The 16,814-nt window shown below is 63.0% G+C and overlaps 1 protein-coding gene and 1 long non-coding RNA gene across 20 annotated transcripts in view; one reads left to right on the forward strand and one right to left on the reverse strand.

Annotated features, from left to right (window-relative positions):
- Positions 1–13,711, reverse strand: part of PLXNB2 (plexin B2) — a 31,550-nt gene extending 17,839 nt beyond the window's left edge. For 2 of the 15 annotated variants that reach the window (XM_070253820.1, XM_070253813.1), the window contains exons 1-3: positions 13,318–13,408; positions 1,410–1,463; positions 372–986 (exon numbers count right to left, since the gene is read on the reverse strand). Coding sequence is in view for 2 of the 15 variants with exons in the window: in XM_023631307.2 (XP_023487075.2) it covers positions 934–986; positions 13,318–13,711 (447 nt within the window). In the remaining 13 variants the exon portion in view is untranslated. Of the gene's footprint in view, positions 1–371; positions 987–1,409; positions 1,464–4,994; positions 5,588–12,725 lie in introns of those variants that run through there. The other 13 variants (XM_023631307.2, XM_023631306.2, XM_070253817.1 and 10 more) reach the window with 11 other exon arrangements.
- LOC106782730 (uncharacterized) lies at positions 10,202–15,809 on the forward strand. Of its 5 annotated transcripts, none has more exons than XR_002804587.2 (4): positions 10,202–10,475; positions 12,564–12,802; positions 13,955–14,219; positions 14,350–15,809. It is a non-coding gene; the product is annotated as an uncharacterized lncRNA (long non-coding RNA). The 5 variants fall into 5 exon arrangements; XR_011433497.1 differs by lacking the exon at positions 10,202–10,475 and adding an exon at positions 11,950–12,086 and having other exon boundaries at positions 14,047–14,219; positions 14,350–14,611; XR_011433495.1 differs by lacking the exon at positions 10,202–10,475 and adding an exon at positions 12,353–12,486.
- Positions 15,810–16,814: the final 1,005 nt, after the last annotated feature.

Raw genomic sequence — 16,814 nt, forward strand, 5'->3', positions numbered from 1 at the left:
GGTAGGAGTCACAGTGCATAAAAAGAATGCTCTAGTCTTCCTCTGCTTCGTATCACTTGACTGAGTCCCCTCCTCGCCCCAGGGGCCCCACGGCTGGCAGACCATAAGTGCTCAATGAAAACCATGTGTGCGGTCAAGGCCACTGTGCTGCTGCCCGGGCTCCCTGCCCCAGGGGCCCCCGGCAGGGGGGGTGGGGGTGGGCAAAGTGAGGTTCAGATCCCAGTGCTCTAGGGCCCTGTGCTGAGCCCGGGCCATCCGGGGGGCAGGCGGGACGGGGTCCCACCCCACAGGCAGCAGCTCCCCTCCACATCCTGGACAAACAAAGCCTCAGGTGACATGGCTGGCAGGTCCAGGAGTGAAGGGTGACCCACCTGACCGGGCAGAGCGCAGGCTGGCAGTGTGGGAGGCGCCGGGCAGAGCCAGCAAAGCTTCCTGCCGCTGGTGTTCCTGGAATGGGCGCTTCCTGTTTTGAAGGCAGCCCAGGACCCCTGCTCACCGGGCCAGCGGGGATTTCCTCAGGGGCATCAGACAGCCTTCTTCCTGGCTCAAGTCCGGAGGTGCACTTCCAAGAAGTCGCACAAACTCCGGCCCGCTGCTGGCCCGGAAAGTGTCTGGACAGGCACCGCCTCCCCCCAAGCCCAAATTCCCAGCCCTAATGTTCCAGGACCCAGCGCTCTGGCACCCAAACACCACCCAGTCTCACTGCAGAGCCACCCCTCCCAAGCAAACCTGACCTCAGAGAACTGGGGGGCTTGGCAGCAGGCCCCATGGGCAGGGTGCCTGGGTTTGGGCAGACATGCGCACACTGGGCCCGGCTGGACCAGAGCCTCGAGAACACCACACACCATAACTGGAAGGGCACCTCCAGCCTCACTGTCCACGTGGCTGTAGCCCCCCGCTGCCTTCCCCACACAGGGCCCAGCCCCCACTCACCAAAGCTCCAGTACTCCAGCTCAGTCTCCTCTCCAGGCCTGCATTGAGATTCTCTAGGAAGCAAAGGAGAGATAGTGGTCTCACCATGAGCCTGGCCTGCCCCCACCTGTCTCCTCTGCTCATGTCTGGGGAGTGGGCAGCAGCCCATGGGACCCCATCCGGCCTCTGCCATCCTGGAGCAGAAGACCCCCAACCTCTTCTGCCTCCCCTACCTGCACCCAACATAGCCTCTCCCTCAGACGCCAGCCTTCAAGCCCCTCACCCAGCACCACACTGCATACACATCCACTTGGTCTTTCCAGAATACAAGCCTGACACACTCCTCTCTCCTCTGCTCAAAAAGGCAACAGCTTCTTTTCATCATAAGTCTATTGGTCCTATCTGCCTTTTTAAACTAGGTACATACATTACTTTGATTGAAACAAAAATTCTTTTCTGAAAGAGATGCATACCCATGACTCCGTAATTCTACTTACTAGCTGTGTGACCTTGGGCAAGTTACTTAACTTCTCTGTGCCTCATTTCCCCATCTGTGAAATGGAGACAGTCATAGTGAGCTCCCCAAGGATTTGTAAGGATTAAACTTTCCTGACCAGCCTCCAGGAGCCTGCTACACTGTAGCACTCAGCCATGCTGCTATTGTATCTTCCCATTCTGGATAAACATCCCTGGTGCCTCCAGGGAGGACCTACCCAAGGATACTTCTCAGCCAGGTTTACTAGAGTAAACATTTGGCAACCACCTAGCATCCGACAGGAAGACCCTGAAAACCACCAGCCCAGTGCAGGTCGGTGGTCCGTGCCCACCCCACCGGAGCCAAGACCTGTCGGGCACGGCTGTGGCACAGGATTCCAGGGATCTCCATGGGCATCCATGTGGACACACAGGAGTTCAACTGCTGAGAAGTTCTAGAAGGCTTCATCCAAATTGAAAATAGTGGTGAAGCCTAGGGGGCAGGGAGGAGGGGGCTGGGATAACAAAGTAACTTCATTTCCCGATTTTTTGAAAATTTTTTATAAGAAGGTATTCAGCATTACTTGACTAAACAAAAAGAGGTATATGTAACAATAAAAACTGTCTCCCCCAGCCCCTCCCTCCAGCTCCACTCTGCCTCAGGACATGGCCTTCCATGCCCTGAGTGACCCCCTCCAACCATCTCTCCTGGCCTATCCAAGCCCTCCCCACATCTAAAGTTCAGCCACTGAACCCTGCTCTGGCCACAGCCACAGCCACGGCCTATGGACTCCCAGCCTGGCTGCCTCCCCCAGCCTCGTGCCTCCAGCACCTCCTCTACCAGGAGCAGGCCCTGCCCCCCCATCCCACAGGGTGCTCCACATGCCCTGCACAGTACACTCCCTCCACACACGGTCACCAGTCGCCCAGGTCCCTGGAGAGCAGGACCCAGAGTGGGTCCCAGGGAGGTGGGCAGGGTGAGGCAGGCGGGGAGGTAGGCCCTACACTTGTGCATACAGGCAGCACTTCCCTGTGGCAGGAAAGTCCGCTGGTGTCCTCAGCCGTGGCTGAGCAGGGAAGGGTTAACCTGGACACGGGGCTCGGGGCTCAGGGTACTGGGGAGCAAGGGGTGTCCATTTGCCCTAGGTGCTCAACACGGCCTTTGTGAAAGGAGCAATGCCCACTCCACAGGCAAACCCAGGCGCCGAGCCCCACAGCACACGGATGGCACAGGGCCTACAGATCTGCCAGCTTGGAGGGACATCATGCCGGCCACCCGTGCCCGTGCCCACTCCCTCAGCCTCCTGCAACCCCTGAGCTTCTCCCTGTGGCACACCCCCAGCCCCTAGCCCCAGCCCTCCAGGGGTCTAGGCAAGGGGGGTGTGTGTGTGCATGTGTGTCTGCTGCAGGCAAGGCCAAGGCAGGCCAGCCTCTTCCAAAAGACACTTCCTTTATGAGCCCACACATGCCCGTCCACTCAGCCCCCATGGCCACAGCCCCCCCCCCCCCCCCCAGCCCCAGGGACATGCCCTGAGTGATCCACTGACCAGGCTCATCTCTCAGACGCTCCCAGAGGCAGCCCATGGATTTGTCCTCCCAACATTGGGCTCCTTCAGCCAATGCTTCCTGCAAGATGAAACCTGACAGCCCCCCCTCCCCAGCCACCATGTCCTGCAGCCTTTCCTAACCCAAGGGTGCTTCCTCTCTCAACCACCCAGTCCTGGCCCCCAGCTTCTCCCACCTTGCCCTTCCCACCCCCAACAGCCAGGCTTTATCTCCTGCTCTTAGGAAAGTTATTCCCACTACCCTCAGAAGACTACCCACCTGAGTGCCCACAGGGCCCTGAGGCCATGGCTGATGCACCAGCCCACAACACACACCCTGTGCTGCTGCACGGAGGGCTCTCAAGGGCAGAACTCTGGAGCCAAACTATTGGGTTCAAGCCCCAACTCTGTCGCTTTCTACCTGGGTTATGTGGGTTATCTACAAAGCTCCTCTGTGCCTCAGTTTCCCCATGTGTAACACAGGGGTAATAACAGCACTGGCCTCAGGGGCTGCCATGGTATGTGCCTGTCAGCATGTGGAAATCCTTTCGACTGCAGTAGAGGAGGTATTCCTCCTACCATCATGACATCACCATGTCTCTACTTTTGCTGTTCCCCCTGGAAAACTCCTACCCATCCCTCAGAGCCCTGAGACATCCATCCTAACCCAGCACTACAGGCTGCCACTCATCCTCTATGGTCTTCACAGACAGGCAAGGTCTGAACACAGGATCTGGCCAGGTGGGCATCTTAGGTCTGAGTCCAGTGGCCCAGGAAGGGGGCGACACATTGCGAGGGAGTCAAAAGCACACACACTCCCTGAAGCTGGTCCCCAAGCTTCACACACACAGTGGTGTCTCTCTCCCAGCCACAGTGCTGATGGGGACAGGCGGCTCCCCAGGACTCCAGGCCCCTCCTCCACACCCCAGATTAAGTGGGGAGCAGTAGGAACCCCTTGTCAGTTGGGTCCCCTTTGGCTTCCCTCCTCAGGTTCCACCTTCCTCTGGCCAGGAGCCACCAGGCCCCTGCACAGGCAGGTTCTGCCCCCCTCACCCTTGCCACCAGGAAAAGGTACACAGGAGGCGCCTAGAGAGGAGGGCAGAGCCTCACTCCAGATCAGGCCGCAGGCTGAGGGCTATCCATTCCTCCTCCCCAGGCCTCCATCCCACCTGGGGGAGGGTTCTGGGGTGTGGGCTAGGGTTGGGGGTTCTTTCCATGTCTGTCACTGTTTTCAAGCAAACACAGATTGAGCAATTTCTTAACACAAGTATCAAAACGACATGGAGCAGCCAAGCCCAGTGGAGGAGGGGCTGGCTGGGGGGCGCCCTCGGCCAGGCCAGCCAGCCTGTGGGCTCAGGAAGGGGACCAAGATGGGACTGGCACAAGACAAGGGGGACAGAAGAAGCGCCCAGGGACAGGATGGGGACACAGGCACGGGCAGGCACGGAGAAAGGGACGACTCAGGCAAAGGCTCAGGCCCAGGTGGGGACAAGTCCAGATGGGGAGCGGGGTCCTAGCACTATGTGGAGGGCACTATGGACCTCAAAGCGGTAGGGGGCGGGCGGGGTAGCCAACCCCCGACAAAGAGGGCGGGGTCGCGCCCCCCCCCCCCCCCCCCCCCCGCACTCCAGGACAGGCCAAAGAGCGTCCGAGTCCCCCCTCGGGGCGGCGCCCCTAGAGAAGCCAAGGAGCCGCCCCTCCCTCGCGGGCAGCTGGCAGTCGGGGATCGGGCCTCGGGGATCGGGCCTCTGCGCTCGCTCCCACTCGCTCACTCGCTCGGACGAAAATGCAAATCTGCAATTAGCCGGGAGAGCTAAACAAATCAGAGGAAACAAAACCGGCAGAGACGCCGCAAATGCGAGCCTCTGCTGTTTCCAAAACAAGCACGAGGGAGGGGCGCGAAGCGGGATCTGCCAGAGAGCGGCGCCCCCGCGCCCGCCCCGCCCGCCGGGTGACGGGTCAGAGTCCAGCGGGACCGCCCCGGCCTCGCGCCTCCCCGCGGGCGCAGGTGCAGGGCCCCCCCGCGGCGGCGCCGCCCGACTCCCCGGAGCGCAGGACGGTTACCTGGGGACGCCGGGGCCGCGACAGTTCCTCAGGGAGCCCGGGCGCCGCCGCCGCGCCCCGCCTGTAGGCCCCGCGCCCCAGGACGCACTTGCAGGGGAGCCTCCCCCGGGAAACCCGCGACGCGCCGGGGCAGGAGGCTGACCCCGAGGAACAAGGGCGGCGGTGGCGGAGGTCACGTGGGCGGGAGCCGTCCCTACGGAACGCTCACCTGGTGTCGACACGGCCGAGCGCAGCCCGCCTTTACGGAAGGGGCGCGACAGGCAGCTCCGCCCCCGGCTCCAGGGTCAGTCCCAGGGCTCGGCCCCCGACTCCGCTGCCGCCAATAAAGCGCGACCATGGCCCCAGCAGCCGCCTGCACGACCCCCAACCAGCTCGCGTGCCACTTAGGAGCAGGGGTGGGGTGGGGCAGGGCGGGCTCTAGGGACAACTGACGTGGTAGCCTGAGCCATGCGTCAGGGCCAGGAGAGCCTCCCCCAGGACCCCTCCCAGGTACAGGGTGTCACCATCCCCTCCTCACCAGCCCTGGCTCCTGGGGCCCTGCTCCTCCCTCTACCAGCCCAGACTGTGGGCCAGACTGCCCAACCCCGGGCCAGGCTTGGCGCGACTGGTCAGCCTCCCCTTGCAGTCTGGGCTCTGGGTCACAACGTGAAAAGTCACTCCTGGCTGGTGGCAGTGAGGTCACAGGCCCAAGACCCACGGCCAAGGGGGTATGCCCAGAGAAAGCCCAGGGCCTTCCTGACCACTTGTCTTAGGAGGCTCAGGTCCTGCTCCCCTGATCCCCTCCCCCTCCCCACTGCCTGTCAGCCACAGCCCCCAGCTGTGGACTCCTTCCTGGGTGCACCCAGGTGCCTCTCAGCCCCTCTGTCTGAGGCCTGAGGCCACCTCACCAGGATCTCTGCATCTAACATCTAGCCCTTCCCCTCAGGGGTCTCAGGAGCTGAGCTGGCCAAAGCCCGAGGGTGTACACCACCGCCTGCTCCCTCTCTCTAGGCCAAGTGCAGCCTCTGTACATTGTGGGTGCCCACCTAGACTGGGGTCCCCCACACTGCCAGCAATCAGGCCACTCTCCTGTCCCCATTCCTGCCTAACACTATGGTGAGATGGCTTAGAAAGACTTGGGAACAGTTTCAGTAAATTATTCTGTTATTCAAGAACACGGCTCCTCCCAGGACTCCTCTGGGACCTTCAGGAAGAAGGTGGGATTCAATAGGCTCTGATGCCCCACCCACCCATCCACCATGCTGCAGCATCCACCTCTCTCCTAACTGCCCCACGGTGTCCCACCTGGACGTGGCTTGGGCCCCCTCCTGGTATCCCCACCCCAGCCTCACCCCATGTCCCTCCTCTGCACTGCAGTGCTCCAAATCAGAACATTCGCCACTTCACACTCTCCACCGACCTGCCCATGCTTGTGGGCAACCTCCACATGGACCCATCTGCTCAGCCCAAAGCCCCTGAGAGTGCCCTGTGTGCCACCAAAGGTGCTGTGTGCTGGGGACACGGGGCTGAGCCTCCACCCTCAGTGCCCAGGAGCCCCTGGAGGCTCCCAGAGGTTCTCAGCAGCTCTGCTGGCTCCAGGACACAAGCAGCCTCAGTCAACACGATGATCAGATGAAAAGGATGGGACTGCCACTTAGGAAAGTGTGAGCATTCTCCAGAGATAACCTCACCAGTGGATAACCTGTGGTCAGACTGACAGGGAGAGTAGGAGGTGCCCAGAGATTGGGAGGGGCCAGATTTGGGCAGGGGTGGGATCTGCAGGGGGTCTGGAGCACAGATGAGGCCTCTGGCCACCACGGGCAGAAAGAGCAGTTCAGGCAGCTGCCCAGCCACAGAAGGGCCTCCTATGTGAGTACCGAGCCCCCAACCCCCATCCAAGCTGGGAGAGGCTAGGGGCAGTGCTGTGGGCATTTGGAGCTCAATAACAGGCGTGAGCACTGATTCTGATGTCTGTCTCCCCCAGCCTGCCCACCCCATCTCTGAGCTGCCCCCACTCATCTCCCCTTTTGCAGGCTCACCTCCCACAGCCAGCTGGATGTTGCTGGCCAGGGCAGCCCGAGGCTCATGGCGGCTGCAGCTGGACCAGGACCATCCCCCGACCAGAGCCCCCTCCTGGGCCTTGTGCAGGAGGCGGGGTTGGGCGTGGGGGGCGGACGGATGAGGGCCAGTGTGAGTGAGGAGCAAGCAAGGCCTGTAATCTCCCCGTCAGTCTGTCAGCCTGTCAGTGCCTCAGCGGTCACCAGAGCCCCGCCTCCTCCCTCACAGCCGAATCCCACGATTAGCTTGGGGCATTGTGCCAAGCCAGCATGCAAGCCAACCACTCACACACACATGACCACACATGTGCTGGCACACATGTCTGTGATGCCAAGGGGGGACCCTGCCAACAGGGGTCCTGCCCCAGTATCCCCAGGACAAAGAGCCCACCGAAGGTACCCCAGACCCAGGTACTTGGGCCATAAGGGGCTGTGGGTGGGAGGGGTCTCGGCCAGCCCCAGCACTGGGTCAGCCCAGGCTGCCCAGAGGGGCTGAGAGGCTTGGCAGAGCTGGGCAGGCCTGGAGTTGGCCTCGAGGGAGGGACCAAGTATGGGAAAAGTGGGGTCAGGGCCATCTTCACAGAGGGGACAACACAGAGAGCATTGCAGGGAACTGCTCCAGGAGGTCTTCTGTCCAGGAGGGGTTAGGGGCCTGGCGGGGTGCATGGTGCTTGGGGCACTGGACAAGGTCTAGAGGCCAGGTTAAGGTGGGACAGTAGGCAGGGCCCCACAGGAACAAACACTTGGGCTAGGGCTTTGGGAAGGCAGAGGGACAGGAGCTCCCAGTGAGGAAATGCCCCAGCTCAGGGTGGTGAGTGAGACTCAATGCCTGTGTCGGGGGGCAACAAGGTGGCCGGGATTGCATGGGAGGAGGTGGGTGCCCAGCCTTCCTGCAAGGCACCCAGGAAGGAGCCCCCAGCTCCCTGGGGCCAGACCAAACTCCTCCCCCCTCAGTTGCTCACTCAGTTCAGCAAGGAGCTGCCACACACAGGGGCTGGGCCCAGGGCCACCTCCAGGAAGTACTGCTGGGCCTGGCGGACAGGCCTCCCTGGGTCTCCCTCTCTTCATCTTCCTTGGCCTCCCATCCACCATTCTGACATCCTTTCATGGGTCCTGAGGTCCCTTCAGGGTGGCCCCCAAATCAGGCCTGATTCCAAGATGGGGGAGGGGAGGCCAAGCCCCTCAAGGCCCCTGGCCAGGCTGGGGAGCATCTCCAAGGCTGACAGGGAGCAGGTGGGCCCCGCTGGAGTACACCACCCCCCCCCCCGCCCCCCGCCGCCACCGGCTGCCCTCACTCACCCACTTCTCCCACTTACTGCATGGAGAGGGGCGGCCCAAGCCAGGGTCCCTCCTTCCCCTCCCAGGGCAGCTGCTACCTTCCCTGCAGGGGCACCAGCCTCACCTCAGCAGTGTGCTGGGCCCTGCAGCTCCTCCGAAGCAGGCCCCTAGCTCCAATAACACCCTGGCGGGGGGCCAAAATACGTGTGTGGCCCAGAGACCCCCGCCCTCCCCATAGCTGGGCCCCCCACCACCCAGGTCACCCCCATCCTGCCAGGCTGCTGCCCCACAGCCTCTGAACCACATGCCACAGGCTCCCTTGCATCCCAAGACAGAGCTACGCTCCCTGGCCTATGAGGGTTGTTCCCAGACCCCTGTCCAGCACCTCTCCCCCGCCAGCACTGGACCCACATGGGCACCAAGCCAATCACTTTTTCCCGCCATCCCCTACGCTGCCCTCAGCACGCCCTGCTGAGGCCTCTGAAGACCCCTGGAACGGCCTCAGCCTGAGCAGCCAGCTTGGGGCCTGCCAGGGTGCCTGGAGGGGAGCCAGTGGTGCCCCCCAGCAAGGCCCCCATTCAACCTACAGCCCATGCCCTGCACAGGTGGCATGCTGGCCCAGGGGCCCCAGACCAGAGCAGAGGGCATCTGGGAGAGAGCACAGGGCCCACACAGGGCCAGCCGGCCGGAACCATCCCAGCCTGGGGAGCAGACGACCCTGCCCAGCCACTGTGTTGACACAGGTGGCCTTCTGAAAGGCTGACATCAAACCTTTTTCCTCTTTCTTGCTCTCCTTGAGGAGAGGGCCCAGCAGGGGCAGCGTTGGGCACAGACATCTGAGCTCGCCTGTTTGCCTCTCCACCATGTGGGAAGTGCTAGCCAACAGTGTCCGAGGGACCAGGGGGTACCACCCCAGGGGTCTGGTCTCCACACCTGGAAGTGATGTGTCCAGGGCAAGACTGACGGCAGAGCCTGGGTCAAAACCCAGGCTGCACCCAAAAGGACTCCCTCTCCCTCCAGACAGCTCCCAAAGCCAGGACTCACCCGGCACCAGGATGGCAAGCTGCCAGGTGTCAGAAGTCTCTCGATCTCAGGGGCTGAGGAGGAGGGTCTGGGCACCGAGCCAGGCCCTGTCCCCTAACGACCCTGATCCCAGACCAGGGCCAGCCCCTCCCCCGACCAGTGCACTGGGATACCAGCTGCCAGCCCACGGGGCGGAGGCCCACCAGCCACAGTGGGAGGCAACGTGGGTTGGCCAGTGTCTGTGTGTGACGGCAGCACTGAGCCACAGGAGGGGACACGGAACCCCAGCTCCGGGTCTGGGCCAGCCCTGGGCTCCTCCCCGTGACACAGACATCGCCCTGGGGTCCCACCAGGGGTGGGCTAGACCTGCAGGCGTCCTCATGAACAGCCTGGATGCCATCCCTAGCCATCCGGGGCTCCACTGGGAGTCTGGGTCTAGTCACTGTCACAGGTTCGTGAATTCCACAGAACAGAGTAACCAACAGCCATGGGCGGGCGATGGCGCAGGACAGGCAGAGGCCCAGCCTGGTCCTTTAAACACTCCTGCAGCTGCGGAACCCCAGGGCAAGGCGGGGTTCCTGCCTGGTCAGCAGCAGGGTCTGGGGGCAGAGAGAAGCAGAAGCTCGCCAGGGAATATGAAACCACAGACGGAAAGAACCTGGCGGGACCACATGTGGCCTAGAGAGAAAAGGGAAGCAGTGCGACTTCCCCCTCCGGCCCCTGCACCCCAGTGCCCCCACTCCACCAGTCAATTACAGGCCACCGGATCCACCCATCTCAGCCTGTAATCTGAGACCAAAGACAATTAGTTAGGAGGCCCCACCCCAAGCACAGACAGCATTTAGCCTCTGGGAGAGGGATCTGCTCCTCGCCCCAACTAGTGACTACACCTACCTCACACAGGGAGGTTGAGGCTGGGGAACCACTGCAGCTCGCCTGAAACCGACCAGGCCTGGGTTTGAGTCCTGGCAGGTCTGATCGGCTTACCTCCTTCTCCCCCCTCCCCTGGCCCCCAGCTCCACCTGCAACCAAGGCAGGCTCTAGGCACCGGAGGCTCCTCAACAGGGAAGAAAAGCTTATTCCCCCCAGCTAGGAGGCCAAGACAAGAAGCTGGGTGCCTGTTGCTGAAGCAAGAAGGACTAAGGTATGACATCAGGAAGGACTTCCTGCTCACAGGAAGACAGCCCCAGTGGCAGAGGGCCTGGTACCTCAGTGTGGCCCTGCCCAGATCAGAGAACGGACTGCATGGGAGGGCGCTGGAACCCACAGCCTTTCCCCAACACTGCACCCCCCCGCCCACGTCGGGGTGACCATCAGCTCTGGTCCCCAAGATGTGGGTATGAGGCAGGCAACGGGAAGGACACTGTGATGTTCCCAGAATGGCCCAGGTCCCGGGATGGCTCAACTGCAACAGACCTCTCCTGGGGAAGAGGGGCATATGCCATATGGACCCCTCCCCAGGCTGCCAGCCCACCCCAGTGCCTTCCAATTCAATCTCTTCTGCTCCACTCGCCTGAGCTGGTGCCAGGCCCCCGGGCATCCTGCTCTGCCCCAGCTGCTGGCACTGCCTCCCAGTGTGGTCCCTCCAGGGGCTGCTGGGTACATGGCCTTGGGCACACACAGGCATGGACCCAGGGAAGCCCAAAGGGCAGAGGCGGCGTCCCACACGGCTCCTTGCAGGGCTGCATCTCAGGTCTCCCTACCAGGGGGACCCCTCAGCTGTGGGAAGGACTGACAGGCGCCACATCCAAGTTGGGGGTGGGGTGTGAGGGCAGGGACTGGGCTATCGGAGGGGCTTGGAGGGAGGCTGCATGTCAGGCACTCAGTGGGTCAACTGGGGGGCAGGAGGGTGGCCTGAGGTTCAGGTCTCAGTGCCCCACCCTAAGCAGACTAAGTCACGCCCCTACCTGCTCCCCAGCATCCTGGGAAGCACCGAGGGTGAGTAACCTGCCAAAGGTGTGTCCCCGAACCTGGCTCTGGAGGGCGGTCCCAGAGGGCCTTGAGGCCATGGTGCTAAGGCCTCTAGGGGCGAAAGGGGCCCCCTAGCTGGGCCAGCCCCCTGGGCCCCGAGGACAGGGTCCAGGTTTCCTCCTGCCCTGTGCCTCCCCGAGAAGGGCCCTGGCCCACTCCAGGCTCACTCTGCTGGCTGTGACCTCAAGCATTCTCCAACCCAAGGGTGACGCATCCCCTCCCACCCCACCCCCAACCGGTCTGAGCAGCCGCGGGAGGTGGTGGAGCTGCCCAGACTTGCCCTTCCCTGCCTCCTGAGGCTCCCAACCCACGGCCCCGGAAGTGGATCGCTCTCCCATGGCTGCACCTCCCCCCTCGGGTGGCTGGACACGGCTGGATAATCCAAAATAATTCCTCCTTGGCAGGCGGCCGGCGCGAGAGGGGGACCGCATTCCAAACCCTTGTTTTTCTCACTGACTTCCCTCCCTTCCTGGGGCAAGGAACCCCTGGCCCAACCTCAGGCCTCTCCTCATCCCTCAGACAGAGATGAGACCCCAGTAGGTACGCGGGGAGGAAGTGGGAAGCTCAGACCTGCCGAGCCCACCTGCTCGGCCTCAGTCTTCTCTGGGAATTCCTAAAGGCTGACACACCACAAAAAACACCCAGCAGGCCAGCCAAGCCGATGCTGACCCTGCCTCCTAGAGACTCTCACTCAGGGCAGAGGAGGGATATCCCAGTCCCCTCTCTGCTGGACGGTTCCTGTCCACTCTCAGGCTCTCAGACAGCATCTCCCTTCCATGCCAAGGTAACATCTGGGCATGCGGTCAGGGGGAGGCCCCCCACCTCTGGGCAGCCATGTTCCCCACTCTCCACAGGGCCCAGCCCCAGCTGGGAGGGAGCATGAGGGCTGAAATCAGACAGGAAAGTGGGAGCGCCCCAGGGTCATCACAGGCCCAGAGAGCCCTCTAAGGCCCGGACATTCCACTAGCTTTGGGGCCCAGCTTCACCCCCATCCTGACCCCGCGACAGGCCACCATTGGCACAGATAGACCCCTTCCTTCCTTTTCCAAGTTGCTGGGAAGAGAAGCCCAATGACGCAGCAGGAAGCTCTGGGGCTCTTAAGCTCAGGGATCCCTCAAATCTGCCAAGCAGCCTGAGCAGAGTGGTGGGAAGGGCCCATCCAGGAGGGCTTCCTGCAGGAGGAGGTACGCACAAGTGCAGGCGAGAGGGTGTGGGGCAGGGCCCAGGCACTGAGTACCCCACCCCTTGTCCCCCTCCGCAGTTCTGAGACTTCCTGGGTCCCAAGGTGTTCACCCAAACACCACACCAACAAACCACACCAGGAACTGTCGAGCAGGCCCTGTGGAGAAGCAGACTCCCGTCCCCAGGACTTGCCAGGAGCTGAGCAGACCCTAGTCCCCTGAAACCCGGAACCTGCACCCACCTTCCAGCCCGGTCAGGCAAGACCAAGGACTCACAGGGTGCTCCTCGCCCACGCTCTCCTCACTAGGAGTCCCAAAGGTGAGCGGGCTGCCAAGGCCTGACCGCGGATCCAGCCCCCTGGGGAAAGCCCGGGCTCAGCCGCCCCGGAACCGCGACCCGGTGGGTAGGGGCCCGGGGGCCCGGAGCTCTTGCACAACGAGGACTATCTCCGTCCAGTGCATGGGTCTTGGTGGCTGGAGAGGTGGGGGACATGGGCGGCGAGGGGCGGTCGGGAGCCAGAAGGGGTCTGAGAGGCTCCAAAGGGACGCGGGCGGCGGCAGAGGGCGCAGCGCCGGGCTGGGGACCCTGGGCCCGGCCAGGCTCGCGCCCCCGCGCCGCAGGACTCGCCTGCCACCTGGAAGAGCGCGGGGCGGGAGCGGCCCAGCCCAGATCGAGGGACACAGGACGGCGGCCAAGGCCCGAGCAGCCCTCCGCGGGCCGGCACCCGCCCAGGTCCCCGCGCCCCGAGAGGACCAGGCGGGCGCAGCGGCGCTGACGGCGAAGCCTCCCGACCAGCGCTGCCGCTCCGCGGGCCCCAAAACCCGCCTCCGTACCTGCACGTCCGAAGCCGAGGCTCGATGGCGCCCAGGCCGCGATCGGCGCTGCGCTCCGGCCCGCGCGGCTGCCATGGAGACGGGCCTTTGTGTGGCCGAGGAGGGGCCGGAGCGCGGGAGCAGCGGCCCCGCCCCCGACGGGGATAGGGGGGCGGGGACGGGAGAGGGGGAGGGGAGGTGGAGAAGAGGGGAGGTGGAGAGGAGGGGTGGCGGGCCGGCGCTCCACGCCCCCGCACCCCCCACGGCCACAGTGGGTCCACCGCCTCGCTGGGGAGGTTCGGCCCGGTTTCGGCCCAGGTTTACCCAGGCAGCGAGCGCCCCTCGGCCTGGGCACCACCCTTGGAGCGCCCCGGGCCACAGGGAGGCCCAGGCCTGGGCTCTCCACTCGGCACATGGGGAGGGCACCCCGCCCTCGTGGCTGATTCTGAGGCAGGTTGGGCACCGGCACCCCAACTCTGGGACTGGGAATAGGCTGGCCACACCCTTGCCCTTTCCGGGGGGTGGAGGCTGCTGGGCCTTGACCCCTTCCCTGGAGCCTCACACCCCAACCTCCTAGGGAAAGGGGGCGCCTGCCAGGAGTCCCCTTACAACCCATCCTTGGACCCCAGCTGCCTTCCTTTCCCTCGCCCACCCCCAGCGGGCCTCTGGGAACCCACACCCAGGACCCAGAAGCCGTCCCTAGGTGACTGGAGGTAGTGGTGACAGACAGCCTCTCCCTGGGGGTTCCAGCTTTGGACTTGAGATCACTCCACTTCTGGCCACTCCAGCCCATCTGCCCTGGTCCTGATGCCCCTGGGGCCCCCTGAACTTCAGAAGCGGTGGGGACCCTCCCTGGGGCCAGCTTTCGTGTGTGCTCCCTCCTGCTGCCCCTCACGCAGTCTCCAGTCATAGGACAAGGTGTGGTGAGTATCAGCTGGGGACTGAGGGAGGTCGTGGGACCATCCCCCAAACCCTAACCTGCACCCCCACACTGGGACACCCCTGCCCTCTTTGGGGACCTATCCCCTACCCAGACTTGTCCTCTTCTTGCAGACAGTCCACTTCCTCCTGTCTCCTCCCCTAATGCTCAAGAACACCCGGCCACTGGGGCATCGACGGGAGGATGTCACTCATTAGTTCTTTCAGCATCTCGCTGAGCTCCCAGCCCCAACCAGCCAGGCCAGACCTTCACCCCTTCAGCCCTGAACTGCATCCACAACACGGCCCACCCAAGCCCCCACCACAGGGCACCCTAGAATTGTCAGGGTCTGACAGCAATGCCAACTTTTTATCAAAAAAGGAAGTTACAAGACAAGCTTTGTGTCACAGAAGGGCATTTTAATACCAAAAATATGGGAAGGCTACTATCCCAGACTAAAAGGGAGTCTTTAAATAGAGCGCAGGAAGCTTGGGGGTGAACACTGTCCTTCCTGCCCCTAGAGCTGCCGATGGGTAAACTCTGCCCACCTCCACCCAGAGCCGCCCCCAGGCCCTGCACACGGCCCCTCCAACCTCGGGAGCCTCAGTGACTGACCACAGCACCCTCCTGGACCAACTGGGTCCTGCCTATCCAGGCCCCCCTGCCCACAGGCCTCTCTCCACCCATCTGCCCCTTCCTCCCTCCTCACTGCCTGCCCCCAGCCCAGTGGGGAGACAGAGGCTCAGCCAAGCCAGAGCTGACCTGATCCTGGGATAGACCGAGGGGACTTCTGGGGGACAGGATGGAGCTGGCAGGACTCCATGCCTAGCCCCTCCACCCCACTGCTGCACTGTACTCGGAGGCCTCGTCTGTGCAGAGGGGTCAGGGCAGGAGGAAGAAGGACCCTCCGTGGCTCCAGGTACTCCAGGGGAGCGGCTGCCTCCACCCCTACACTTCAGCCTTGGAGTGTCCCTCCCCTGAGCCCCTGCCCTCCATGGTCCTGAGGACAAGCTGCTGTGAGGAACAGCTGCACGGCCTCAACCAGAGCCCTCGGGGAAGACAGGGAATCAGGAACCTGGCTGTGTCTTCTTGGACTGATGGAGGCCAAGGGTCCTGGGAGCTCCGCGGAGGCCACCTTGCAGCCTCTCCCCTGCAGCCTGTGGTGCCCCAGCCCTCCATCACAAGCAGCAGCCCTCAGAAAGTCAAGCGAGGTGACCGTACAATACGGGGAACACAAGCTGGAGTGATATTTGGGGCATACCCCTCATGCATGGGGTCACAAGCATAAGAGGGCCCAGACCCAGGCCTGGCACCATCTCTGGCCAGCAGAAGAGAGCTGTGAACAAGGGCAGCCGCAGGCAGGACCTCCATGGTCCCCTCTGCCCCTTCTTGTGGAGTCAGAGAGCCAGCCAGTCACAAAGAAGGTGCTAGCACCTCTGCAGACATCCCTGGAGAGCACGCTCTCGACAGGGAGTCCGCCCCTCCAGACCAGACCGCCCGGGGCAAGCTGACCAGAGTGGCATTTGGGTCCAACATGGTACCTTTCTCACTCAGGTCCCCAGCTTCTCCCTTCTGTAAAAATGCATTTACTGCCCCTGCCTGCCCCTGTCTTATCTGTTTAGTTGCAGTCATGTCCTTGGACCCTGTACCAGGCTGGGCTCAGCTGTCTGTAGAATGGGGACAGTGACAGGCTGTCCTAGGTCATGGTCAGGGCTGGACCAGGCAACATGGGCATTTCTGGAACCAGCACACAGTGGTGTCTAGTGCCTCTGCTAAACGCAGCATGGGGGAGTGGAGGAGTCAGGGAGCACTCCATCTGGGGCACAACTGAGTGGGGCTTCTGAGAAGGAAGCCCCTTCCCCAGCCTGCATGCGCGCTGCCAGGACCGGACTCAGGGAGACGTTTGGTGTGGGAAGTTGGTTGGAGGTCGGAGGTCGGGAAACTTACCGCAGGCCTGCAGCTCTAGGCCCACGCCTCAAGCCCACCCTCCCACTGGCTGACAGTGCTGTCACTGTGCCGAGCGTCACAGCACTGGTGTCACATGGGGGGTGTCCCCTCTGAGGGCTGTTCACTCCTTGCAAGGAGCTGGTGCCCCAAGGTTGCAGGGGCTGTGGAGGGCTGCCACGGGGGGTGAGGGCGGGCTGCACGTTGGGTGGACGGACACAAGGTGCGTGACTCAAGTGCCTATGAGCTGAGACACAGCGTGGGGCAGAATAAATGAGATGGTGCCCGTGGGGTTGTTCCAGGAGTGAGACCTAGACAATGCTCTGCACCCTCCCAGAGGCGGGCTGGGCCCCACACCGCCCCCTAGTGGCCTCCCAACAAACCAAGGGGCAGAGCTCCTCCCCCAGCAAAGTGGCCTCTGCCCTTCCAAAGCCCATGACTCTACGCGAGGTACCGCCCAGGCCCAGGCAAGATGGGTGGGTGAGCTGTGTGAGGACAGGGGTCTGCCTGTCAGCTGCCTCCTTCTGTCTTGGGCTGGGCAGCCTGGTGAGGCTACAGGATACAACAGACACAACACCTAGGGTCCACAGGGCTTGGGCAGATGGGCACCTGGAGCTAGCGGGTGGCCTTGGGCCCAGACCGGCAGGGCTCACTG

Source organism: Equus caballus, chromosome 28 (assembly GCF_041296265.1).
Source record: "Equus caballus isolate H_3958 breed thoroughbred chromosome 28, TB-T2T, whole genome shotgun sequence".
Taxonomy (NCBI): Eukaryota; Metazoa; Chordata; class Mammalia; order Perissodactyla; family Equidae; genus Equus; species Equus caballus.